The sequence below is a fragment of the Lasioglossum baleicum genome, chromosome 9 (assembly GCF_051020765.1).
Source record: "Lasioglossum baleicum chromosome 9, iyLasBale1, whole genome shotgun sequence".
NCBI lineage: Eukaryota > Metazoa > Arthropoda > Insecta > Hymenoptera > Halictidae > Lasioglossum > Lasioglossum baleicum.
Window position 1 is genome coordinate 14798584 of NC_134937.1, and position 22631 is coordinate 14821214.

A 22631-nucleotide genomic window follows, 5' to 3' on the forward strand; every position below is an offset into this window, starting at 1 on the left:
AAAATCAATTTCTATTCCACTCCAGTTTGCTGCTATTCAGGTGAACTATTTTTATTTTGCATAAAGGTTCGCTGTTTATTGATGTATTTTCCTCAAAATGATTCGATACTAATGGGACTAGATGGCACACTGGAAGATCAACACATCCGAAGTCTGAAACTCTTGGAACTAGAATGAAGTCACGAACATTATTGGGGCAATGAGACACGCCATTCGATTTTCGAACATTTATTTAAATGTAGATTACAGGTATTAAGAATAACGTAGTACTGTTCTTAGGAGTGATTTTTTTTCGCGTCATGCGAACGCGTGTGCACCGAAACAGTTGCTTACCGATAGTTTCTAAAACAGAGTCGCATGTCGTGGATGCTGTTACCGAGGGCGGGATACAATCTATATACAAATACTGCGAGTTCAATATCTACAGAATCGGACGAGCGTCCTTCGATAGGCTATAAATAATTATTTACTCGTGGTAGAAATTGCATGCTGGGGTCCAGTAGAAAATTTCTCTGTCTCTCGTAAAAGACAGCGTTTCATCAGTGTCCATTTTTTTGTTATCCAGCTTCGAAAAGCTTTCTCTCGTGTTCGAGTGAATTGAACGTTCTCTCGCGCTGCAGTCGCAACGCCGCGATGCAAAATAAAAAGTCAACTGAAATTATTTACATATTTTGCACTTCTCGTAGGAATATATCTAGCAGCCACCGTCGACGGACGAGCATCATTTTTCATTATTCTCTCCTCGCTCGCCAGCATTTGAGCATCATAATCTCATACACGGGCAATCTTAACTTAATCGATCTACTATGTACACGTGCGAGCCGACACTCCATATACATTCTCGTTTTATTTATAATAATCTATCGAACCCGAGTTAGTAGAAAAGTTGTTGAGCGGCGGCGCGTATAAATATCGTCAAGTATAAAAGCTCCTTAGCGTTCGAAGGAGGGACCATTTCTTTATCCAGAATGCACGTTATGCATCAAAGCAACAAGATGCAGTTAGCGTGATTTATTAGAAAAATATCGGCGAAGTTGTAGCTGAATCACTGCGGCGCTAGCAGGAACGTAGCTGGTTCAAGTTACAGTGGTTTACCATCGTTTGATTATAAATAAGCTATGAGTAGAATTAATTGGTAGCGCCTCTGTGATTAACTACAGCTTAATTAAGAGTCAATTAGTTTGTAAAATATTGTTCATTTGGGGGTTGTTTGATTGTATTCATAGAATACATCGGAGGAGCTGCGTTCTTTCACTTTGGCGTGATCGGTGCGCGTGGTTCTCGCATTTCTCTAAATCATTCTCTTCGGCGGACGTCACTTCGTTTTAAGACAATTTTAATTGTGTTTGTACGGGATATTGTTCTCGGATGAATATTTAACACGTATCTTAAGTTGTCGGTACTGCAACGTCGACAATGGAAAATGTTCGAAAAATGCTTTAATATAAAATTTCATAAAATTTTGTACGATTTTTATTTGTTTTGGATCTACAAACGCAGTTCCCATGAAAAGAAGAATTTTATACCATAAATTGCATAAACATCAGCAGTCTACTGATTATATTAAATTAAATTGACATGACTATTAGACTGCGGATTTTTATGCGAAATAAAGATTACACGGACATTTATCTCTTGGTTAATTTTATGGAGTTCAAAACGATGCAACAGCATTTTTTAATTCATTTGTAAAAATTCAGCATTTTTAAAAACTCATTGTCAGACGAATGATTCCAACATCTCCGCCACGAATAACGTGTTGAAACGAACAGGTAGTTTTTTAAATCGTCGATGGTTTTACAATCGAGCAGACACGTGTCGAATATATTTTTCTAAAATCGTCACCGATCGTTAAAATTGATGTTGCACGGTGGACGTCCTTGAAGAGCGTATTTCGTTCGGATATCGTTGCTATGAGGTTCGCGAGTCCCGTCGAGAGCTACTTAACAGTCGCTAACAGCTGTTGGATAACGTCGTAAAGATCGCGTGCCGAATCGGCGAGATTTCGAAACGCTTCGAGAAGCTGTTGCGCAACCCTCTCGCCAAGTTCCGCGACGATTCGCGCGGAGCGTCCCCGATTATGGCAAATATGGCAAATGCGTCTCGTGTCGAATCGCGCGCTCGTCGTTCTCTCCGTCGCGAATAAATACGGTTCTAGGATGCGGACTGGCATCAATTTTTCCGACGAGTCACGCTCTGTCTCGCGAAGACAGAACGTCATCTATGTACATACACAACAAGGCAAATACAGCCGCGTCGCGCTTTTCGATTTTTCCCATTTGTCGCGAAAAGTTCGCCATTTATTCTTTCTTTGCAAAATGCTCGCGAGCTGTATCGATTCGAAAAACTGTTGGAAATTGTTGCGAGTGGTTCGATTTGATATTCTAGACATTTTTTTTAGCTGTAGTTGACAATTTTAGCTACTGGAAGACTATTAAATTCTTAAATGAAAGTTTTTGGTAGAAGTTTTTTACTGAGATTATACTTGTGAAGTTTTACAGAATGTTTGAGGAATCACACAATTTTCAAAATCTGGATTTTCTGTAGATGTCTGACGAATTTGTGAAATTTCGCAACGTTACGTTAAGTTAAGAAAAGTATTGCAACTTTTTAATGATATGTTTATCTCCTGAAGCATCTATTATAATCTATCTGAAGAGAAAGTGAGCAATTTGTAATTTATTCATTTATTTTCTTAGTGGCAGGAATCAACTTTTTGTTACACAATCTTGCTGGTTAACTCTTTCAGATTGCCTGTGTGAAATTTCAAGTTAGAAATGGGCTACTTCAATTGTCGACTTGGTACCTAATTCACAAGATTCAGGAATAAGTACAGGACCAATCAACCCACAATTTTAACTGCGCCTTCAGGAAGATTCCTACTATCATTTAACCAACAGTCAAGACGCTAGATTATTTTTTAGCATAGAAAGTACAGCAATGTTTCCAGTAAACTTGAACATGTACCTTTTACAAAATGATCATTTCTGATTGATTGGAAGTCTGTCAGGAATCCATGAATTCATTTTAATTCGTATCTTCAAATAAGAAACGATTCGCAACTGGTTAATAGTCTTCCGGTAGTTAAACCTTATCTGGCACGATTCCTTTGTCCTCATTCCGTCGATAACGCACTGTCTACTCTAAGCACGTAACAGAGTGTCATAACACCAGCGCACCTCTATTGCACATACAAAACACTGTTCCTCAAGGAACAGTAAATTCCTTAGATCGCCGCGAGCCTAACTCCTGTCAACCATCCAACCACCATGCATCTCAACATCCTCATTAATCATCCCAAAAAGACATAGATCTCTCTAACACTCTCCCGCGCATAATTTACCGTATTTACAACGCGAGTGACTAATCCAGCAATCTCTCACTCTCATCAACAATCATCAGAAAAGCTCTCGCACCCCTCAAGGGTCCTAGCTTCGTGATCACACAATGGACGGAGTCTCAGACGAGTCTCAGGCAAGCTCGCACTCGACGACCGCGTCGAACGCTATGTGAAATGATCTACAATGTCCCTAATTCGTCCTGTCAGACGTAGACCTCTCCCCTCTTGCTGTTCGCAACAGGTGCCGTCGCTGGCATGACAGTGGTGGTCGTTGTGGGGGTGGTTGACAAACTAGCATTGGTACAAGACACACTGCTGATCTTCCTGGCGTCCTGTACTCGCTGATTGGGTCTGCAGAGGTCGTGGCCGATGCTGTTGGTCCTGGGTCGAGTGTCCTGTTTGCAGAGCACCATGAGCCTGTCGATGTTGGGAGGATCGTGTCCATTCGACACTGAAGCTGCTCGATTTTCTCTAGGTTGAAGACCTGGGGAATGTGGCAGGGACATGCTCCTGTCTTCCCTGCACTGAACTACAGGAGGTCCTGGTAAAGACGCTGACCTCCTTCCTCTAGGATCAGCTGATTTCGATTCCTGCGTTGGAACCGCAGCTACCACGTAGCTCAGTTTCTCAGGATTCATCAGAATAGGGGATCTATCGTTGTAACTACCAAACGTAGGTGAACTCCCGTTGCTCCCTACGGGACTGGTAGTGTCCCCGATCAAAGGTGTAGATCGTTCTTCCTGACCTGTTATACTACCACTCCTGCTGCTGCCGCTACCAGAACCCTCTTCCTCGCTGGTGTTCACTTCGGTCAGGGTTGCTTGAACCCCGTTGGACTGTGAATTCGACCTCAACATCGATGCTGAAGTCGTCGTTACTAGTCCGAGCTGTGTTAATTGGCTCATCGTGACTGGTGTTAATGTTACAGGTGCTACCAGACCAGCGCTCGTTAGAGTTGGTGATAATACTGCCTGCGCTAGTGCTGCTGCTCCAGGTTTCCCTGTCGATGGCGTCCCCTCGGCTTCCTGGATCGGTGACAGAACTACCTGGACTACTGGTAGGTCTGTCGCGTAGTGTCCATTCGCAGGAATCACGCCAACGACTCCTGCGCCGATGTTTGCCGCGTTCGTTGCTGATAGAGCTAGTCTCTGCTCACGGTCCACCACCTCTTTCGTCACGTCCGGCGTGGGAATCCGCGGCCTGTTCTTCAGGGAGACTGGCACTGTGTTCGGTTTCGGCATTGTGCCTGCGGAGGGAGAGAAGTCGATTAGATTATGGCGTTTGTAACTTTGGTTTATACGAAATATTATTATTTTTCGATGTAGAATAAGAATATAAAATAAAAAATATGGATTTCCATTTGAAAAAATGAAGTTGCCCTTTATCTGACCCTTAAAGGGCCACTATGGATAAATGTGCCTCTTCATATGACGAATATTTTATATAAAACATTTTTTCATATTCCTGCTGGTTTCCGTAATAACTGACTGTCTCAAGATAAATGGACCACCCTGTATATTTCATAAAGAAACAAATTTTACTTAACGAGATAATCATCTTTAATCACAATAATCAACATTTATTAAGAAAATACGAATAAAATCTAGATTTAATTTAAATTGAAATGAATCTTCTTTTGGAAGACAAACTATAATTGAAATATATGTTACGCCTGTTTAATTGCGGGATTGCAATCCCTAGTTCCTCGCAGCTGACATAACGCCTCCCAGGACGGGAAAAAAAAGATAGTTCGCATGTTCCACGTGCCTAAACGCGATTCCCGCGACCATCGCGTTCCGACGCGAGAAAAACTTTCAATGAAAGTCGTCGCCTCCCGAACGCTTTCCCCCGCGGACTTGTCGCTCGCGCGTACAACGACGTTGCGCAACATCGTGACCTTGTGCAACCGAAACAATTTCCGCGATTGCGATCCTCGAAAAAAAACTTTCCTAAGACCTTGTGCCTCTTTCTCCCCCCGAGCCTCCTATCGGGAGTATTCCAGAACGAAAATACCGTCGTCGTCGTCGGGGAAAAGTACAGAGGCAATTAAGTATGGCTGTCCGTTCTATACCGAGATCCTCGGAGTACCCTGTCCGCCTCGAGTTTATTTCCTCGTTCCATCTAGCGGTAAAAGTAACGGCGTCGCAAAAATTCCTAATCATCGTTAGAGCATTATTGTTCCCTCTGTCGAGAATAACTTAATCATCGGCCTCGTTCTACCTGGTTCCGGCTATGGCGAACCGTAAGAACCATAAACATTTTGATTCGTTCGTTCGATGCCAAAATCATTTGCCTCGTGTTCCGAACAGTTCTCCAGCATTTTTCTCTGGAATCGCTTTACGAGTTAAGCTGCTAATCATCGCGGTTAATTTATGCGAGCGGAAGATGCTGTTGCGAGGCCTGCATTATGTAAAATTGCGTCATTATCGTTTAAGTGCGCCGGGAAAATGAACGTTGTTATGGAACACACAGCGAATTAACGCGGCCTGTAATTACGGTTCACACGTTCCCGCCACCGAATTCAATTTCTACAGAGTTCCAGCTCGCGAAACCACCGAATTCAATCTCAGACCTAGTTCGCAACGTTCTCGGAAGAATTTATGAACCTACTAGGTCGAGATACTTGCCTTGTCGACCCATCCGTTGGCTTCGAATACTTTTACGACCGACCAGTCGGTCGTACAGTGACATCTTTAGATTAGGGTTGTTCGTTTGCGGTAAACCTCCTGTTTCGGGGCTGCTGTAGACGCTGTTGTGTCGGTTCCTCGAGAAGAAACCGCCCCCGCTGCTGTAGGTCGTCGAAGAGCTTCTAACGGAGCCCATTCTTGTGATTTGTCGTTGGAGCCAATTTTTTCGCCGCTCTACTAAAGGTGTGTCCACACTCTCCTGCGAAATTTCCATTAAAACGCTGTAGATTTCATAGGTGAAGTAAGCACAATGCTGAAGAATTATGTAAAATATTGTTTTAAATAAAAGATGGAATTGTTATCACTACAATAAATAATGTACAGGTTGTATTCAATAATCAACAACGATTACGTGCATTATAAATGAATATTCTATATGATACTTGAAACATCGCAGCTGTAGGGTTATATGAAATATTGTTTTAAATAAAAGATGGAATTGTTATCACTACAATAAATAATGTACAGGTTGTATTCAATGATCAACAGCGATTACGTGCATTATAAATGAATATTCTATATGATACTTGAAACATCGCAGCTGTAGGGTTATATGAAATATTGTTTTAAATAAAAGATGGAATTGTTATTTCTACAATAAATAATGTATAGGTTGTATTCAATAATCAACAACGATTACGTGCATTATAAATTAATATTCTATATGATACTTGAAAAATCGCAGCTGTAGGGTTATATGTATGAAATATTGTTTTAGGAAAAGATGGGATTGTTATCACTGCAATAAATAATGTACAGGTTGTATTCGACGATCAACAACGATTACGTGCACAATAAAATAATGAAAGGATCTATCCGCAGTTCGAAGTGACATTTCATTCAACCAAGTATGTCAGGATCTGATAGAAATGATTCAGCAACGGGTCTTCATGGATGGAAAAGCAGAATGGCATTTGAATATCGACGAATTCAAGTTCATCTCGTGACGCGCACTTACGTAATCGGCATACATGTCGTCCTGATTCTTGCGGTGTTGAACGTGATTGTGGATCGTTGTGCCGATCATAACGTTCGCATAAAGAGCGTCGCTTTCTTTGACCTTATAGTGTTCAGCAGATCCTTTCGGCTCCTCGCGTCGGTATTGTTCGCTGGCTACGGTGTATGGTAGATCCTTTGGCACGACCTCGTCCCAGTATTGATCCTTCAGCAATTCCGGGTGCTCCTCGTGCATCTCGTCGACGATCATGTACCCTGCCTGCCAGCATAATTCAACGTTATATCCTCTTTAAAAACGTATGGAGTACAAACAAAAATTTGTTTCGCTTTTATGCGACTTTTTTGGACGGGAAGAATTTCAATTGTGTTTGTTTTAATCCAATTCTTATTATAGCATTGTGACTGAATATTTTAGAAAGATCAGACGTCACTAATTCTATTTAGTAGAAATACTTTCTCACTAATTTCAGACTACAGTGAGTGTACAAAGTATTCGGACACCTTTCAAAATTATTCAAAACCGAATAACATTTTCAAAATTGGATCCAATAGCTTGAGTGTTTTTTTGTTGTTGAAACGTTAGAAGGATTAGTTTCCTAGCTAATGTGTGAATGATTTTTTTAAAATTGTTATTGGTCACGATTTAAAAATATTTTATATTACTTTTACCTTCGCAATTGCGATCAATAATTACAGTAAGGAGCATAACTGATTCCACACACTTTAAATCAGAATAACTTTTTTATGAATCGACCAAACGACTTCAACTTCTCTGTAAGGCTAGAAGAATTAGTTTAGTAGATGACGTCTAATAAATAAGTTGACAAAATGCATTTGGTCGGAATTGTGAAAAACAATACTAAAAAGTTTCATTGAAATTGGTTAATTGGTTTACGAATTATAAACGATCAAAAGTGGTAAAAAGGCCGAAAATCTTGAAAACCACTTTATAAATCGCAAACCAATTAACTAATTTCAATGAAATTTTCAGAGCGTATATAATTTATACTAGCTGACCAGGCACATTTTTTGAATTTTCGTTATTGGCGCAGCTAAAAAAGTTGTAAAAATCAATTGTAAGTATTGTTTTTCACAATTCCGTTCAAATGAATTTTTTCAACATATTTTTTACACATGATTTACTAAACTAATTCTTCTAGCCTTACAGAGAAATTGAAGTCGTTCGATCCATTGATAAAAAAGTTGTTCTGATTTAAAGTGTGTAGAATCCAATTGTCCAATTCAGTACGTCCAATTTTGAAGAAACTATTCGTTTTTAAAAGGTGTCCGAATACCAATGACGTAACCCTGAGCTGAAACGTATTTCCGTTCTGAGGCAAAAATTTTGAGAAAAACGCGTGACAAGTATGTACCGACTGCCATCCGCACGCAAACGAACTATGCCCGCGTGGGACCCATAATAAATGTTTTCCGATGATAAATTCACCTTGAAACGGGTTTACCGACAATGTACGTTTTAATCTATTAAAAAGTCCCATCTGAATTGTTTGGCTATTCAAATCGAAGATTAATGAGCGTCGCGAAGAATCGTCGTTTTCTCTCGGCGAATTTCTTTCAAGAATGATTTAATCACCGAGTAATTCATAATCCATTATGCATAGAGGATTACCATTACCGAAGCTGTTGACGTCGCGAGGAAACGAAAAAAAAGATCTCCGGGTTTTTTACCTTAATGTGACGGTCGATGAGCCAGTTGAGCTCGATGTCGTCGTCGTCCTCGCCGAAAGGATTGATCAGCACCTCGGCGACTTTCAGCCAACCCACGTAGAAGCAGAACTGAAAGGATTACAGGTTGATTGATATCCGACAACAGGTTATCGTTTTACTAAGACAGCAGTTTCTGTAGTTTCTCACCTGAAGCGCCGTGAAAAATGGGAAGTACATGTCGGGCTCCTCGTATTTTCCGCCTCCAACGGCGTCGGTCCGCTCGATGAACTGTCGGCCGAGCAACGCGGAAAAGAAATACGCGTACAGAGATAGCGTGACTACCTGCAACACGTAAATTAGCCACCGTCAATCTTGGTCTATACATTTCTTCGCCAATTTTTCGGTAAAATTAATTTTTTGACAGGTGCCCGGAGGTATCAGCGATCATTTTCGGTGAGTATCGTGTATCTTTCACAATTTTTACTACAGTAGGACCTCGATTAACCGGATCGGGATTATAAACAAATATGCGTTCAAATATGAAGGGTAATAATATTTCAAAAATAAAAATTTATTTTGGAATACAACGCACATTTTAATTATTTCCCTTGGGTCTTGATTATCCATCGGGCCTTAATTTATCCGGGCTGTTTTTCTCCCGATCAAGCCGTTTAATCGAGCTCCTACTATATTTTTAAACGAAGAAATTACTGACGACGAGAGTTGGGCAAAAATTTTATTTAAATATTATTTCGAATGAAGTGGATTTTTTTGAAATGGGTCTTAAACTCACTTTATTCGAAATTTTTGTTCAAATAAAATTGTTGCCCAACTCTGCCGACAATTGTCGAACATATACGTTACACAGCCTGATAACTTTCATTTAAAAGTATCCACTAGCTTTCGCATGAAAAGATCAAAGAGATGGAAATATAAACAAATAAAAATGCTCAGCGATTCCTATGCGACGAACCTTCGCGAATTGCGATTCGTCACACGCAATTCGCCCGTTGATTTCTCCGGTTGCAATTAAGAAAAGACAATCGTCGTTGTTATTCGTCGATCAAATAATCGCCACTGCAGAACCGCGGTGGGAGAAACCGTAGAATTAACTAACAGAAATTTATTGCTGCACATGTTCCTTGATTGCATCATTTTTACACGATTCTCGGAACCATTCTTGTACCCTTTCTGCGCATGAGGGAAGTGTCATCAAAACCGATCGACGATAAGAAACCAATAACACCGCCATAATCGCGGCTCATTATGGTCTTCGAGACTCGCGAGAATTTATGCAGCATCGGCTTGCTTCGCGTTTGTACAAAATCGTCGTTTTTTGCAGTGGAAACTGAAAAATTTCTGGGGATCTAGATTTTAGAACAATATTTGTGCTCATTGAATTAATTTAGATTAAATTGAGAATTGGTACAGCTGCTGTGACATTCAGCTTTATATGGAGGTCTCTGTCGGTCCATTTTGACCGAAATATTTCAAGAATATTCTAGCTACTCGGCTTATTCAGTAAAATAAGAAAGTGAACCAAAAATGTTAGATAAATGTAATAAGAACAAAGTCAAAAATTTCATCTTTTCGAGGGTTGAAGCAGTGAGAAGATTTCAGTCCCCGGTGATTACAATGCGCGGCGAGAGCTGTCTGTTGAAACCCTGAGCGCAGTTATGCGAATTTCGGGAAGCCAGCAGAAAAATTGGTGGCGCAAACGCCCAGAAGAACCCTTTTAAACGGTGTGGAATTTCAAACGGAGTCAGTGGCTCGATACACGTCTTTTTTAACGGGCTCCTCTTTTCAAGGCGTGCGTAACAACGAACAGGTTTGAATGAAATAATATCAAGGTCGACGAGAGCACCTTTCTCGTCGAAGGCCACCAGGAAATGATACTTTATGCAAAACCTTATTCACGAGCAACAAAAACTGAACGATAGTTTACCATTGAACGCCGACCCGATCCCTTGTAAAGGCTGTGGAAATTGATATTCTGTTCCTGAAGTGCATTTTCGGAAGGGTTATTGATGAACGAGGCAAGCATGAACATACAATGTGCATTGCCCTTGAAGTATTCACCTTATAAAGTACAGGCTTGATAAATGAGGTTTTTCAATAAAAAAAAGTTACAGACACAAATGTACAGAAGGCCAATAAAAATCGACTGAGAAATACACGTATATTTGCGAATTTTTTGTAGAAAAACGAGTGGTTCTTTTTTTATGAAATTTACCAGGTCTTGTAAAGCATATATCCGACAATTGTCAGTAATTTGTTCACCTAAAAATATTAAAACTTGTACGAGATATACACTGTGAACGAAAATTTGCATTCTGACAGTGATCAGCAGCCAGTTTATGCATATTTCTGATTTTTTTGTGGAAAAACCAGGGAATCTTTTTTTATGAAATTTACCAGGTTTTGTAAAGCATATATTCGACAATTGTCAGTAATTTTTTCACTTAACAATATTAAAAATTGTACGAGATATACGCTGTGAACGAAAAGTTGCTTTTTCACAGTGATCAGCAGCCAGTTTATGCATCTTTCTGATTTTCCTGTGAACAAACTAATGAATCTTTTTTTATGAACATCACCAGGTCTTGTAAAGCATATATTCGACGATTGTTAGTGAATTTTCCAAGACAAGTAATATGTAGTCTTGAATATCGTTTTCTAGCTCAATCATCCTGAATCTCGATCAATTAACCACTCCTTCGAACGTTCACATTCTACATCTACAATCCCCGAGCCCATTCATCGAACAGTTTTTACCTGATCGTCTGATTTGATATTTCTTGTACGAAACAGCCTAAACGATCTCCGGAATGTTGTCGGCAGAACTGTCGCTGAAAGTTCACTCTCGTGCAACCAAGTAAAAGGTCCCAGGTGGGACAAAGAGAATCTAGCGTTGCAGTTTCGCCGGTAATTAAACCGCACATTATCGCCATCTTGCTCTGTTGTAATTTATAAAACGTTCGCGCTTGCTTCACGGTAATAACCGCCGCGCCGTCTGCTCTCTTAATTAAGAACTATTAACAAATTCCGCCTTTTTGCGACTGTAAAGACGAAGCGAAATTCATGGTAATCTCAAATTGAGTTTATTCACTGTTTTACGTGTGAAATTGTAAAAAGGAGTATTTAAGCCACAAAAATGTGTAAAAAATGTTGTGCTTTATATTTCTTAGTACAACTACTGAATGAGCTGGTTAAATTAAAGCTGAATTAAATCGTGTCATTTTAGTTCCTTAAAAAATCTAGAATAGATTTTTATTGGTGATTTTAATGATCAAGAAGTTTTGTGGGTTGTCGCCACAAGTGAAAATTCCCGGCATAGCTGAGACGAAGAAACAAAGCAGAGGAGAGCTAAAAATACTGAGAAGAAGTAATCGTTTGAAGTATTAATCAATTATCGCGATTTCCCCAGGACTCGTGTTCCATTTTCGAAAGAATGCGAGGCATTCGTTGGATCGATACGCAAATTGCGCGATCGCCGTTGGCATTCCATTTACGGTCTTAATTTATGAGAGGAACACGAGCAACGGGAATAAAAATGAGTCTCTCGATGCACGCACGCTGACTAACGAGACGATCCCAGGTTGTCTTCGCCGTTGTCTGCGATCTAAATATACGTCGGAGGAATGGAACGCTCGATATTCTCCCAACGGGGAAAACGATCGGTCGGTCGTATTTAACCGCGGGCGATCGACGCCTTTGAATTTCGCGTCCCGTGATCATCGTTCGTAACCGATTACGCAACCGATCGATGAATGAACGTTTCCTCGGCGATCGATCGCGCACCCCGCCGTGATTGACTTGTTGTTCACCGGCAGCGATTTATCGCCGATTCTTAACCGGTGTTTGAAAACCTGTTGCGTTCCGCGAACGAGGATCGATCGTGTCTCGTTCTCCGCGGCAAACTGGACATGTAATCTCTCAAAAATTATATACATTCAATGGCTCGTTCGGTTCTCAAATGTATAATTAAATCACTGAGACTGCATAGTTAATGCACCTAACGATTCTAAATTTTTTATTTTTGTGATGCAAGGTGCTGTTGCAATTTTTAATAATTTTTAGGTGAAAAAAATTACTAACACTGGTCCAATATATACCTTACAAAACCTAATAATTTTCATCAAAAACTATCCACTGGTTTTTCCACAAAAAAATCAGAAAGATGCACAAACCCGGTCAAAAACAACATTTCGTCCAAAGCACATATCTTCCACAATGTTTAACATTTTTTACAGAAAAAATTACCAACACTGGTCCAATATATACCTTACAAAACCTGCTTCGTTTCATAAAAAAAGACCCATTGGTTCCTCCATAAAAAATTCTCAAACATGCCCACACATTTCCAGAAGTTCCTGACAACCAGGGTCAAACTCCACCCATCCGCCGTGTCCCGAACAACCCAAGCCAGGATGCACGGCCGGACTCGACAGAGAAAGGTCGTGGAAAGGCCACAAAGACAAAGAAACACCCGGGGCGATCGTGTTCACGGCGAGTCGTTCGAAAACGATGGCGTCTGCACCCGGCAATTAGGGATGCTAGCAGACGAGTAATTAGCGTTGCACAATGCATATACGCGCGGCGGCTAATTGCGAATGAGAAATATCTTTCCAAGAACGGATCCGTTTTACTGCTGCTCGGGCGCAATGAATCGAGTCCTTCGAACTGGATATCGCTTTCCCTAGAAAATGCACGCTCGATGAACGTTTGCACTTGAACGGTTGCACAATGTTGCTGAGGGTAATGGGAATTGACTGTCGATGAAGACGTTTCGAGCACTATGAACGTGGTCTTCTCGATTTGGAAGATCGATGGCTGACTTTAGTGACGGATTGAGTATCGTGGACTGCAAATTGCTTGTTGAATTAATCAACGATTGAGAAAGTTCAGAGGAGAGGATAGCGACCTTGTCTGTTCACCCCTTGACTGCAGCAAGATGAATGACTCTCCTATGATAAATCCTGAAAGACGATTTATATTTCGCGCGGTCAAAAGGAACGGGATTTGTTAAGGGTGCTGGCGCGCCTGTTCAAGAGTGCACATATGTATATGAAATTGCAAGGTTTTTTTCAATACAAAATGACGCTTCAACATTGCAATGAGGAGTTCAGAAACGGTCAATTGTGATTCCTAAAAGTCCAATCTATGTTTGTCCGGAGCCCAAAATGCACATTTTTACGTTATGGAGGAATAACTTGTAATATTCGGCGGATACCGCCTGTCACGAGGCATCCGAAGCAAGCATGATATCACAAGATGGCCGCCACTGACAGATTTTCGTAAATATTGAGAGATTTATCGTTCGAATAAAAAAAAATCGCTGTGCATCGACATGTGTGTACTTTTAGTTGATTAATTAATTATTTAAACACGAAAAATGGGTTGGAAAAAAATACAGCACCTCGAGGTTCCGAAATTTTGCACTAGTAGCACCACTGTCTCTTTCCTAAACTGCATGTTACAAATGTTCCAATAGAATCCGGCTGATAATGCAGGTCGTACGTTATACGACGTTATAACGTTATTATTAGAACTCCTCATTGCAATGTTGAAGCGTTATTTTGTATTGAAAAAAACCTCGTAATTTGATACACGTATATGCGGATCTAGCGATGTGTGTGTGTGCCACCACACTCTTGCACGGGCGCGCCGGCACCCTTAAGGGGGTAGACTCTCGTTTCCAGGATTGCAATGGTGCGGGATACGCGTTCTCATTTCTGAATAACGCAAGGATGGGGCTTTTCAGTAGGCAAAAGCGCTATATAAAAGATCAATGGAGGCCGCAATCGTCCTCGGAAGTCCTATTTTTACGTTTACGAGCCGTAATTTTCATTATTCGGCAGCATGTAGCTGTCACAGCTTTATGAAAATAGCTGCATCCTTTCAAATAATGCAAATTACGCCTCGTGAACGTTGAGGGCGATCGCGGCCTAGATTGATCTTTTATCTAGCACAGAGGTTCTTAAACTGTGGTCCTGGGGGTCCACGTGGTCCTTATCGCGGGTCCGCGAAACAATTTTGACATTAAGTTTACATCCCCCAACTTTTCGCTTTTATTCAAATAACTCATTTAATAAAAATCCTACATGAAGAAGAAAAATGTCTAGCGTTGGGAACTACATAAGTTTAAGAATTCCTGATCTAGCACGTTTGACTACTGAAAAACTCCATCTTTACATTATTGAGAAATGAAAAGGCCGGACCGTTGCAATCCTGGAAAAACGAGTCTACTCCCTTAATTCGTCATTCGTTTACACGCCTCATTATCGCGGCCGGTGTTTGTCCCCTTGGCGCTCGCTGTACCGTTCCAAAGGATATTTACATCCGCAAATGATCGTTGGTAGGAATACTAATACGGCACGGTTGTTTGCTGGAAATCAGGATACTCACCTGAGTGTAAACGAGAGGAACGCAAACGGTGTCGTAACCGATCAACGCGCCAAGCCTCTTCCGGATGTCGCTGAGTTCAACGAGTAGGGTCTGCACCACCTGGTCACTCGTTATCAGGGCCTCCCTCCGAGCCCTGTTGATTATGTTCGTCGCCCAGACCAACGGCATCCAGTACTTGGACATCGCTGCCTTTTTATTCATCATCTCGAAGATCTTCTTCTCTGACTCCATCATCAGACCTGCAACAAAATCAATTCATTTCAATCTCCATTTTCTTCATTTTTAAATTCTAATAATTAGGTACATGGTTTTGGGGACGCTTTATCAATACAGCAACTGATGTAGAGAGTTCGCCGCGTGCATCCGCTGCGCAGTTGTTCGCTCGTTACGTGAATGCAAATGCAGTTGCACTCGGTTTTTGTGTGGATCGCGCGCACGTGTCGCGTTTCATCGTCGCTGCTTTCGGTCGTTTTTATAATTTGGTCGCATGATTTTTGTGGTGGCACTGGCTAGATGAATCAGCGTGAGTCATCGATTTTAGTACTGTGTCGATCATTTTTGCTCGACCTCTATCCTCGCATGTACGAAAGATGGTAATGGCAAACTTCATAATCTTTTTTACCGATAACCACACAAGATATCCAAACTAATCAAAAATCACACGATGAAGGAACATTATCTCTACTACATGAATTTTTTTCAAAATTTTAGACCAGCCATTAATGATCCAAAAAAATTATTTTCCGAGATTCGTAGGGGACTGCGTGGAGAGACGCGGTGATTGCAGGAAGAAAGGCTGATTATTTATTAGTCTTCGAGCCGATGCTTACGTAATTGCTTGCGGTCGGTCACGTGACCGTCTCGTAAACACGGAACACGTGGAGATCGATGCACACCGCGCGCTGCAGCGAACAATGCAGCCGAGAATACGCCATTACTCAGTCGACGCTCGTCCTCGTTGCATCGTCGCGGGTAGCTTAGATTCCGGGAGGCCATAACGGCGCAAACTATCGTCGTTGATTTTCGAAAGAAAACTAAACATTCGCTGGCAGGCTCGGCTAAGTAGCCCGTTTCCGCTCAGGATTCGAGTTACGTGGCGATTATGTAACTTTCGTCCGAGGTTTTCTGGCGCGGGATAGTGTTGCAGCGAGCAATTAGCAACATTGCAGAATCCCCGGTGCTTCGGAACACAATTCCGTCGAAGGAACTGCTGTTTCGGAATCGTTGGGTGCTACAATGATGCTCTTTAAGCCTGATCGGCTCTCGTAAAAAGTCTCCCTATTAAAACTTTGCTTCTTTAGCAACTTGAGCTCTCTCGAAACTTTTACTTCGCTCAAATAAAGGTTTCTGTAAAATGTGAGCATGAATTGGTCAATTATCATCTTACATCTATTAGGATATAATGTGCAGGATATTGTAGATAGTTCGTTACGTCATTTCAGATTTTATGGATACTGTGAGAACGTTTCGGGTCGCAATGCTGGAGACTTCGATGCTTGGTTCGCAGAGATCCTTCGAACGCCTGTTATGAATGAAAGCTGGTTTCCGCGAAACGATTATTCCGCCGACGTCATAGTTGTTCGAACCTGCCTCCCTCAACTCGGTAGGAGATTTATTAGCCTGACTGGCTATCATTTGCTATCTTAAACGTCCTGTACGCAACGTGAGGACAAAAGAGTCGGAAAACATTCGAAACTGTTTGTCTGAATTTTCTGATGTACCGACACCAGTATATCTCCGCCTCTCAGTTCATTATAAAATCAATGACTGTTTATAACTTCGGCACATACCATTTTATATCTTTTCAACAGCGTCCATTTCAATTTTACAATCACTTTTTCTTATCTCGGGTTTCTTCGCCGTATCGCGCTGCACTAAAAGCCTTATCGCGGGTAAACGGCACGTTCGATGACCTTGATAGTTCAACTGAAGGTAGCTCAAAGTACCAGCTAAGAGCCTGCACCGTTAAAATTGCCACGACCCTACCGATAAAAAATAAAAAAAATATTGTTCCACTCCATCGCTCGATTCCTGTTCGTATTATTAGCGATTCATTGTTCGGAGGCGCAGAATCGGCAAAGCTCGCGCCATTTTGTGAGTCGCGGACGCCGGAGAATCGTTCGAGGAGTAGCCTGGGGACAGTTTAACGACGGTCACCGGTGCAAAAACGATCTGAAAAGGCACGGGGCAACGGCGAGCATCGGTGTCCGATCGGCTAACGGTAACGCGGTAATTTCTCTGCTCCGTGGGATGAGACAGGGGTGGGGGAGATCGGTATTTTTTTGATCATCGTTAGAAACGACCGGGATCGAACGGGCGTATCCGTGAAGAGCTAGAGCAGCGGGGCCCGAAAAAAAGCCACCGTGAAACGGTTATCGAAATAACTCGCGTCGCCCGACAAGTGGAGCCGTCGCGAAGAAACAGTCTGCGAGCTGGCTGCCCGATCAAAGAAACGCAACGTGCCGACATGTAGTTATTAATGGTGGCACACATGCTGTCTCAACGGCAGCCATACTCGCCTGGTATCGAGCAGGTTCAGGTAATGACCTTAATCGCAAAAACTGACGCGCGTAAACTGCCGTTCAAAGCCGATATGGCTCGTTCCGCTGACCAACCGGCGATTGTAGCTCGATCGCGGCTACTGTGGATCTCGGACGTGGATCCCGGGACAGCGGAGACCCTGCTGGAGAATCCAGAAATTGATTTTTGGTGGATCTTTATGATTGTTTCTAATTTTTTCATTTAAATTACAGCGTTACAAATTGACGCGGGGAAACTGCCGTTGAAAGCCGATATGGCTCGTTCTGGTGATTGTTGCTCGATCGCGGCTACTGTGGATCCCGGGACAGCGGAGACGCTGCTGGAGAATCCAGAAATCGATTTTGGGTTCATTTTTATGATTGCCTCCAATTTTTTCATTTAAATTACAGCGTCAACAAGAAAATGGAGAAAAAGGAGGATTGCTCGAGGAAGCTCGAAGGCGACACCGGAAGAGTGAACGGGATTAAACCGTAAAAACCCGTGAAAGCGGGTTTCGAGCTGTTTCCTCGGCGACGCGCACTTTCGAAAATCTCGTTTCGGACGGATACGTTGTCGCATATTTTTCGTGCGAAAATCGGCGAGTGTAACGTGCGAAAGTCGGCCGAGTTTCGCTAGGCACGATCGAGTATCGAATATTTCCTGGAGCCGCGGGACGCCTGCCGGGTTTCGTAGTCATTTTATTCCAATAATTCCTTTGGATTGACAAAATAGAATAAAAATTGCTGCAGAAAAACATCGCAGCAAAGAACAATTTTTGAGAATGAGCGATGTGCGAATGAACAAATTATGTCAGCCGTATTTGAGTGGCAACCATCGCTACACAACTGCTCTGCCATAAACATTATTCGACTCTCGAGTCAATCAGTATCAACATTGGTCGCCGTTTCATATTTATTGGCAATCGATCGGAACGGTACTCGGTCGCGGCAACCTATTCGATCCGCTATCGATCCAGCCCCGGTCTACGTGAAACTATAATACTATAGTGCAGCTTTAAAATTCTTATCGAATAACTCGATTTGTACGACTAATTCTCGCGCGCCTTATTGCATCGGTTGATTAACGATTTCCTGTACAACGATCGCCGATTTCGACGCGATCGCTATTTTGACGAGGATGTTGATTGTTTATTATGCTTTCGCGTGAGTCACTCGATGAATTATATTGTCCGTGACTCCCGGTTGCGAATTCGCGGACTCTGCTGTAGAATCTTGTTGCAGTAACCGTACGACCGTACGATTGCATCAAGGTCGCACGCACCGAATACATACAGAGGCGATCGAGCCGATCGGCAACATCGTTGACGTAGAACAACGGTCTGACGTCTGCGGTCGAACGAATCGAATCGGAACTGTGCTCGATTCTTCCGTGGAAGCATTGCATTTGAGCGTGCTGCAAGATATTACTCGAATATTTCCTTCTGCCTTCGCGCAGAAAATATTCTATATGCAGTTCTTGTGCAATATCGCATGCGAAACACCGGTATGCAAGTCTGTCGAGGAATGATTAATTTTTTTTTATAAAATCTTTTTTATTTCACACTTTTTATCTCTGTCAGCAGTCACATTCCAAATCGTAATTTATAAATATCTGAAAGCCGCACAATCGATAATAATATTCCTAATATCTAACATTCAGCGGAGTTCACAACGGCATCACCACCCAACATTTTCGCAAATAAAACCGTAATTAATAAAAAAAATGTAAAATTTTTATGGGAACATACTCTACAAGGTGGAAAAGGTTTCGTTCCGATTGGTCCATCCATCTCGGCGTAATCGGTGAACATACATAGAAAAGACAGCGAAAAAAAGGCACATACAGATCGAATCGAGTAACCTCCTCCTTTTTCGAAGTCGGTTAAAAATCGAAAATGTAACCTTCGCTTCGACCTTGAAGAGAATTTCACTGAAGAAGCATGGACAGTTGAAACATTTATCAATATGCTTTAGTTTTGGAAAATTTCAGGCGTTACTTAATTTTGTAAGGGATTTCTCTCGATCACTATGCTAGATATTCAACTGAACCAAAAAGCATACAATAAACGAACACTTCCTCTACCATGTACATTTTTTTCAAATTTTTTCGTCAACTATTAGGAACAGAAAAAAATGGTATTAGAAGCTCTATCTGCAGCAAGAATGAATCCAATATCATTAGAAGATCGATTGTGAAATTTGCAATGAACGCATGAAGGTTGGAAAACAAATTGTAATAAAATTTTTGCGAAATCGAGTAGTACGTAGCAGTAATTGGAAACTTCTATGAGGCACTTCGGAAGAATAATACACGGCTGACGCGTATGTTCATTGCAAACCGTTTCTACTTACAGTAAGCTCGAATGCGTGCGCAGCAGGTAAATTCTCCTTTGTCTTGCAACAATCGCGCTTGTATGCTAACATATTCACAGTTTTATGAGTCGTATAGAGGACACGAGTTTTTATTGATCACAGTCATCGAAACATTCCACTTTGACTGGTTTCGATGTTTATTAGACAAAAACTTACTTTTCTTCTGAAATTTCTTATTGCCACTAGTTACTACATAGAAATTAAACTAGGAAAACCCATTTTACACAACATTTCTTACTTCAAGGTTAACTTAGGCAACTCATAAAATTTTTTAAACACTTCTTTTCAATGATACTTCCTCTCTCCATTTCTCGATCTTCTCACTGTACCGAATTAAAAAATGGAGAGGAGTGTAAAATGTCATCTCGACACCGTTTCGAGAGAAGCATCGGTTACCCAACGTCGTTAATAACCGCTAACGAATCCGAATCAACGTTAATTACGAAAGCACGCGCCCGAGGAGACCGGGGTCCTTGACGCGAGTCATTTGCACCTTGGGTTTGTAAGTCAGTAACGCGTACCGTTCGGCGGCGATTTGCACTCTCGTTGCAATCGCGCGAGCGTAAATTATTACGCGAGGTCGATGTTAACGACACGACCAGCTCCAACAAAAACAACAAATGAACTTCGGGAGCATTGGACGATTAGTGAACGTGTTCAAGTCAAGTTTCAGCTGCTGTCGTCTGTTAAATTTCGTTATTCATAATTGTGAACGATAACGATCCGCGGCCGAGCAATGTGCAAAACAGTTCGAAGTTGCAGAAACGATTACGTGCTCGCGAAGCACAAAGTATCGATCGGAGGGAGATCGCTGGGATCATCGGGTTCGACGAATCGAAGGGGAGGCGTGCTCGTTCCTGGAGAGGATGTTTACCTCTCCTCGAAAGCGTCAGCTGAACGTACAGATAACACCAGAGAAGGATGGCGGAGGCAGCGTCCGCTCGGGATGCACGACAGGCTCAAAGCCGGGAATGCTCGGCCGGGGTGAATAAACGCGGGGATCCTTGCTCGGCTGGCAAGGTCGTCGCCAAGGTAAAAAATCAGCCGTGTCTCTCCGTCTCTCTCGCTCTCTCGCCTCCTTTCCTCTCTCATCCTTGCGAGAGAGCCGACCGACGACGCTGAAGAGCATCCTTCGCGGAGAACCAGTCCGCAGGCCCCCCCTAACTTGCTGGCCTAACGCTGGCCTTGCGGAGGGAGTCGCCTTTTTCCGGCTCCAAAAAATCGCTGCGTTCTCCGGCTTCTTTTCAACCTAATTGAAACAATTTTATTCCAATACTTTAACCCTCATCGGTCCCTCATTTTAAAAAACCTCAGTGGTAAAAAATCGATGAGGTAACAAGGCGAACAGTTATTTTTCGATTCTTTTTTACTCAAATTGATGAGTTAACATTACATCTTAGGTTCTCCCGATATGTGTTTCGCATTAGAAAGATAAAAATCACGAAGTTTCGGCCAAATTTACCCACCAATAACAGAACAGTATAAATTATTTGGGTAAAACTGTGTCAAATTGCCACGAGGGACGGATGAGGGTTAAATATGCCTATTTTGATTCCCTGGTGTGAACAGTCCTCCCGAAAAAATTGGTAAAAACCGCCAAAGGCTTCATCTACAGATAGAGATCGGTAGAATCAACAAGCGAATCACGTCGTGCAATATTTTCTTTTCTGTTTTTCCCAGCAAAGGTTTTTCCTGGACGTTGATCCAGGCGATTGGCACAAACGCGATTGACCGCGCGCGGCCCGATCGACACGATCGGCTCGATCTTCGGGAAATCGCGATTTTGGCGCGAGCGTCCGGACACGCAGCCAAGCTGTCGCTCGGCCGGGACGCCTGGCGCCGGTGAAACTGTACTGATTAGGAAATGCTCCCGCGTAATTAGACGGGACGAGTTGAAGCGATGGCGAGCACACGCGACGCCGAGGATGCGCCCTGGGTGTCAATCGACCGGCTGCCAGAGGAGAAAATCGACAGCGTCCACGCCCGCGCATGGACGACGACCTGCGCGCACGTGTAGCGATCATAGACATGATAGTGTTCCCCGATTTCACTATCGATTGAAAACGCCAGCTCCTTCTATCAAGTGCACATTATATTGTAGAGCACTATTCTGACTTGGTTTGAATGGCGAGGGACGAAGCCACGCCCATTTGGGGCGTTCCAGATGAATATGGCAAGGAAACTGAATTTCTACCACGATTTTGATAGCATGTAATGAGATTTTGTTTGAAGCAGACCAGTTTAGACGAAGTATATGGACGTAGTGCCCTATGAGACACAGACCTAACTTGATCTAGATAAAGAGGAAGGAAGCCACGCCCATTTAGAGCGTTCCAGATGAATGGCGCAAGAAAAATGGACTTCTATCAGGATTTCGATTGGATGCGATGAGATTTGGCTTGAAGTAATCTATCTATACCAAGCATGTATACATATTGCCCTATGAGACACAGTCCTAACTTGATCTAGATAAAGAGGAAGGAAGCCACGCCCATTTGGAGCGTTCCAGACCAAAAGTACAAGTCAATGGTACAAGAAAATGGTAAAAGCAACCCGAACGGATAAAACGCCAGCTTTCGTGAAACGAGCCAGCTGGTTACCTAATATTTTTACCGGTGAACGTAACCGTCGGAGGTCATCGTCTGCGCCCTCCTCCGTCTGGGAATCACGGAAAAAGTA

General features: G+C 42.3%; 1 protein-coding gene across 1 annotated transcript in view; it reads right to left on the minus strand.

Moving 5' to 3' along the window:
- Positions 1–212: 212 nt before the first annotated feature.
- The window catches only part of Best2 (bestrophin family protein), a 68439-nt gene continuing 46020 nt past the window's right edge, over positions 213–22631 (minus strand). Inside the window, exons 5-10 of the mRNA XM_076430390.1 lie at positions 15061–15299; positions 8860–8994; positions 8674–8781; positions 6986–7243; positions 5968–6226; positions 213–4586 (exon numbers count right to left, since the gene is read on the minus strand). Coding sequence (XP_076286505.1) covers positions 3544–4586; positions 5968–6226; positions 6986–7243; positions 8674–8781; positions 8860–8994; positions 15061–15299 — 2042 coding nt within the window. The 3' untranslated portion in view covers positions 213–3543. The remainder of the gene's footprint in view (positions 4587–5967; positions 6227–6985; positions 7244–8673; positions 8782–8859; positions 8995–15060; positions 15300–22631) is intronic.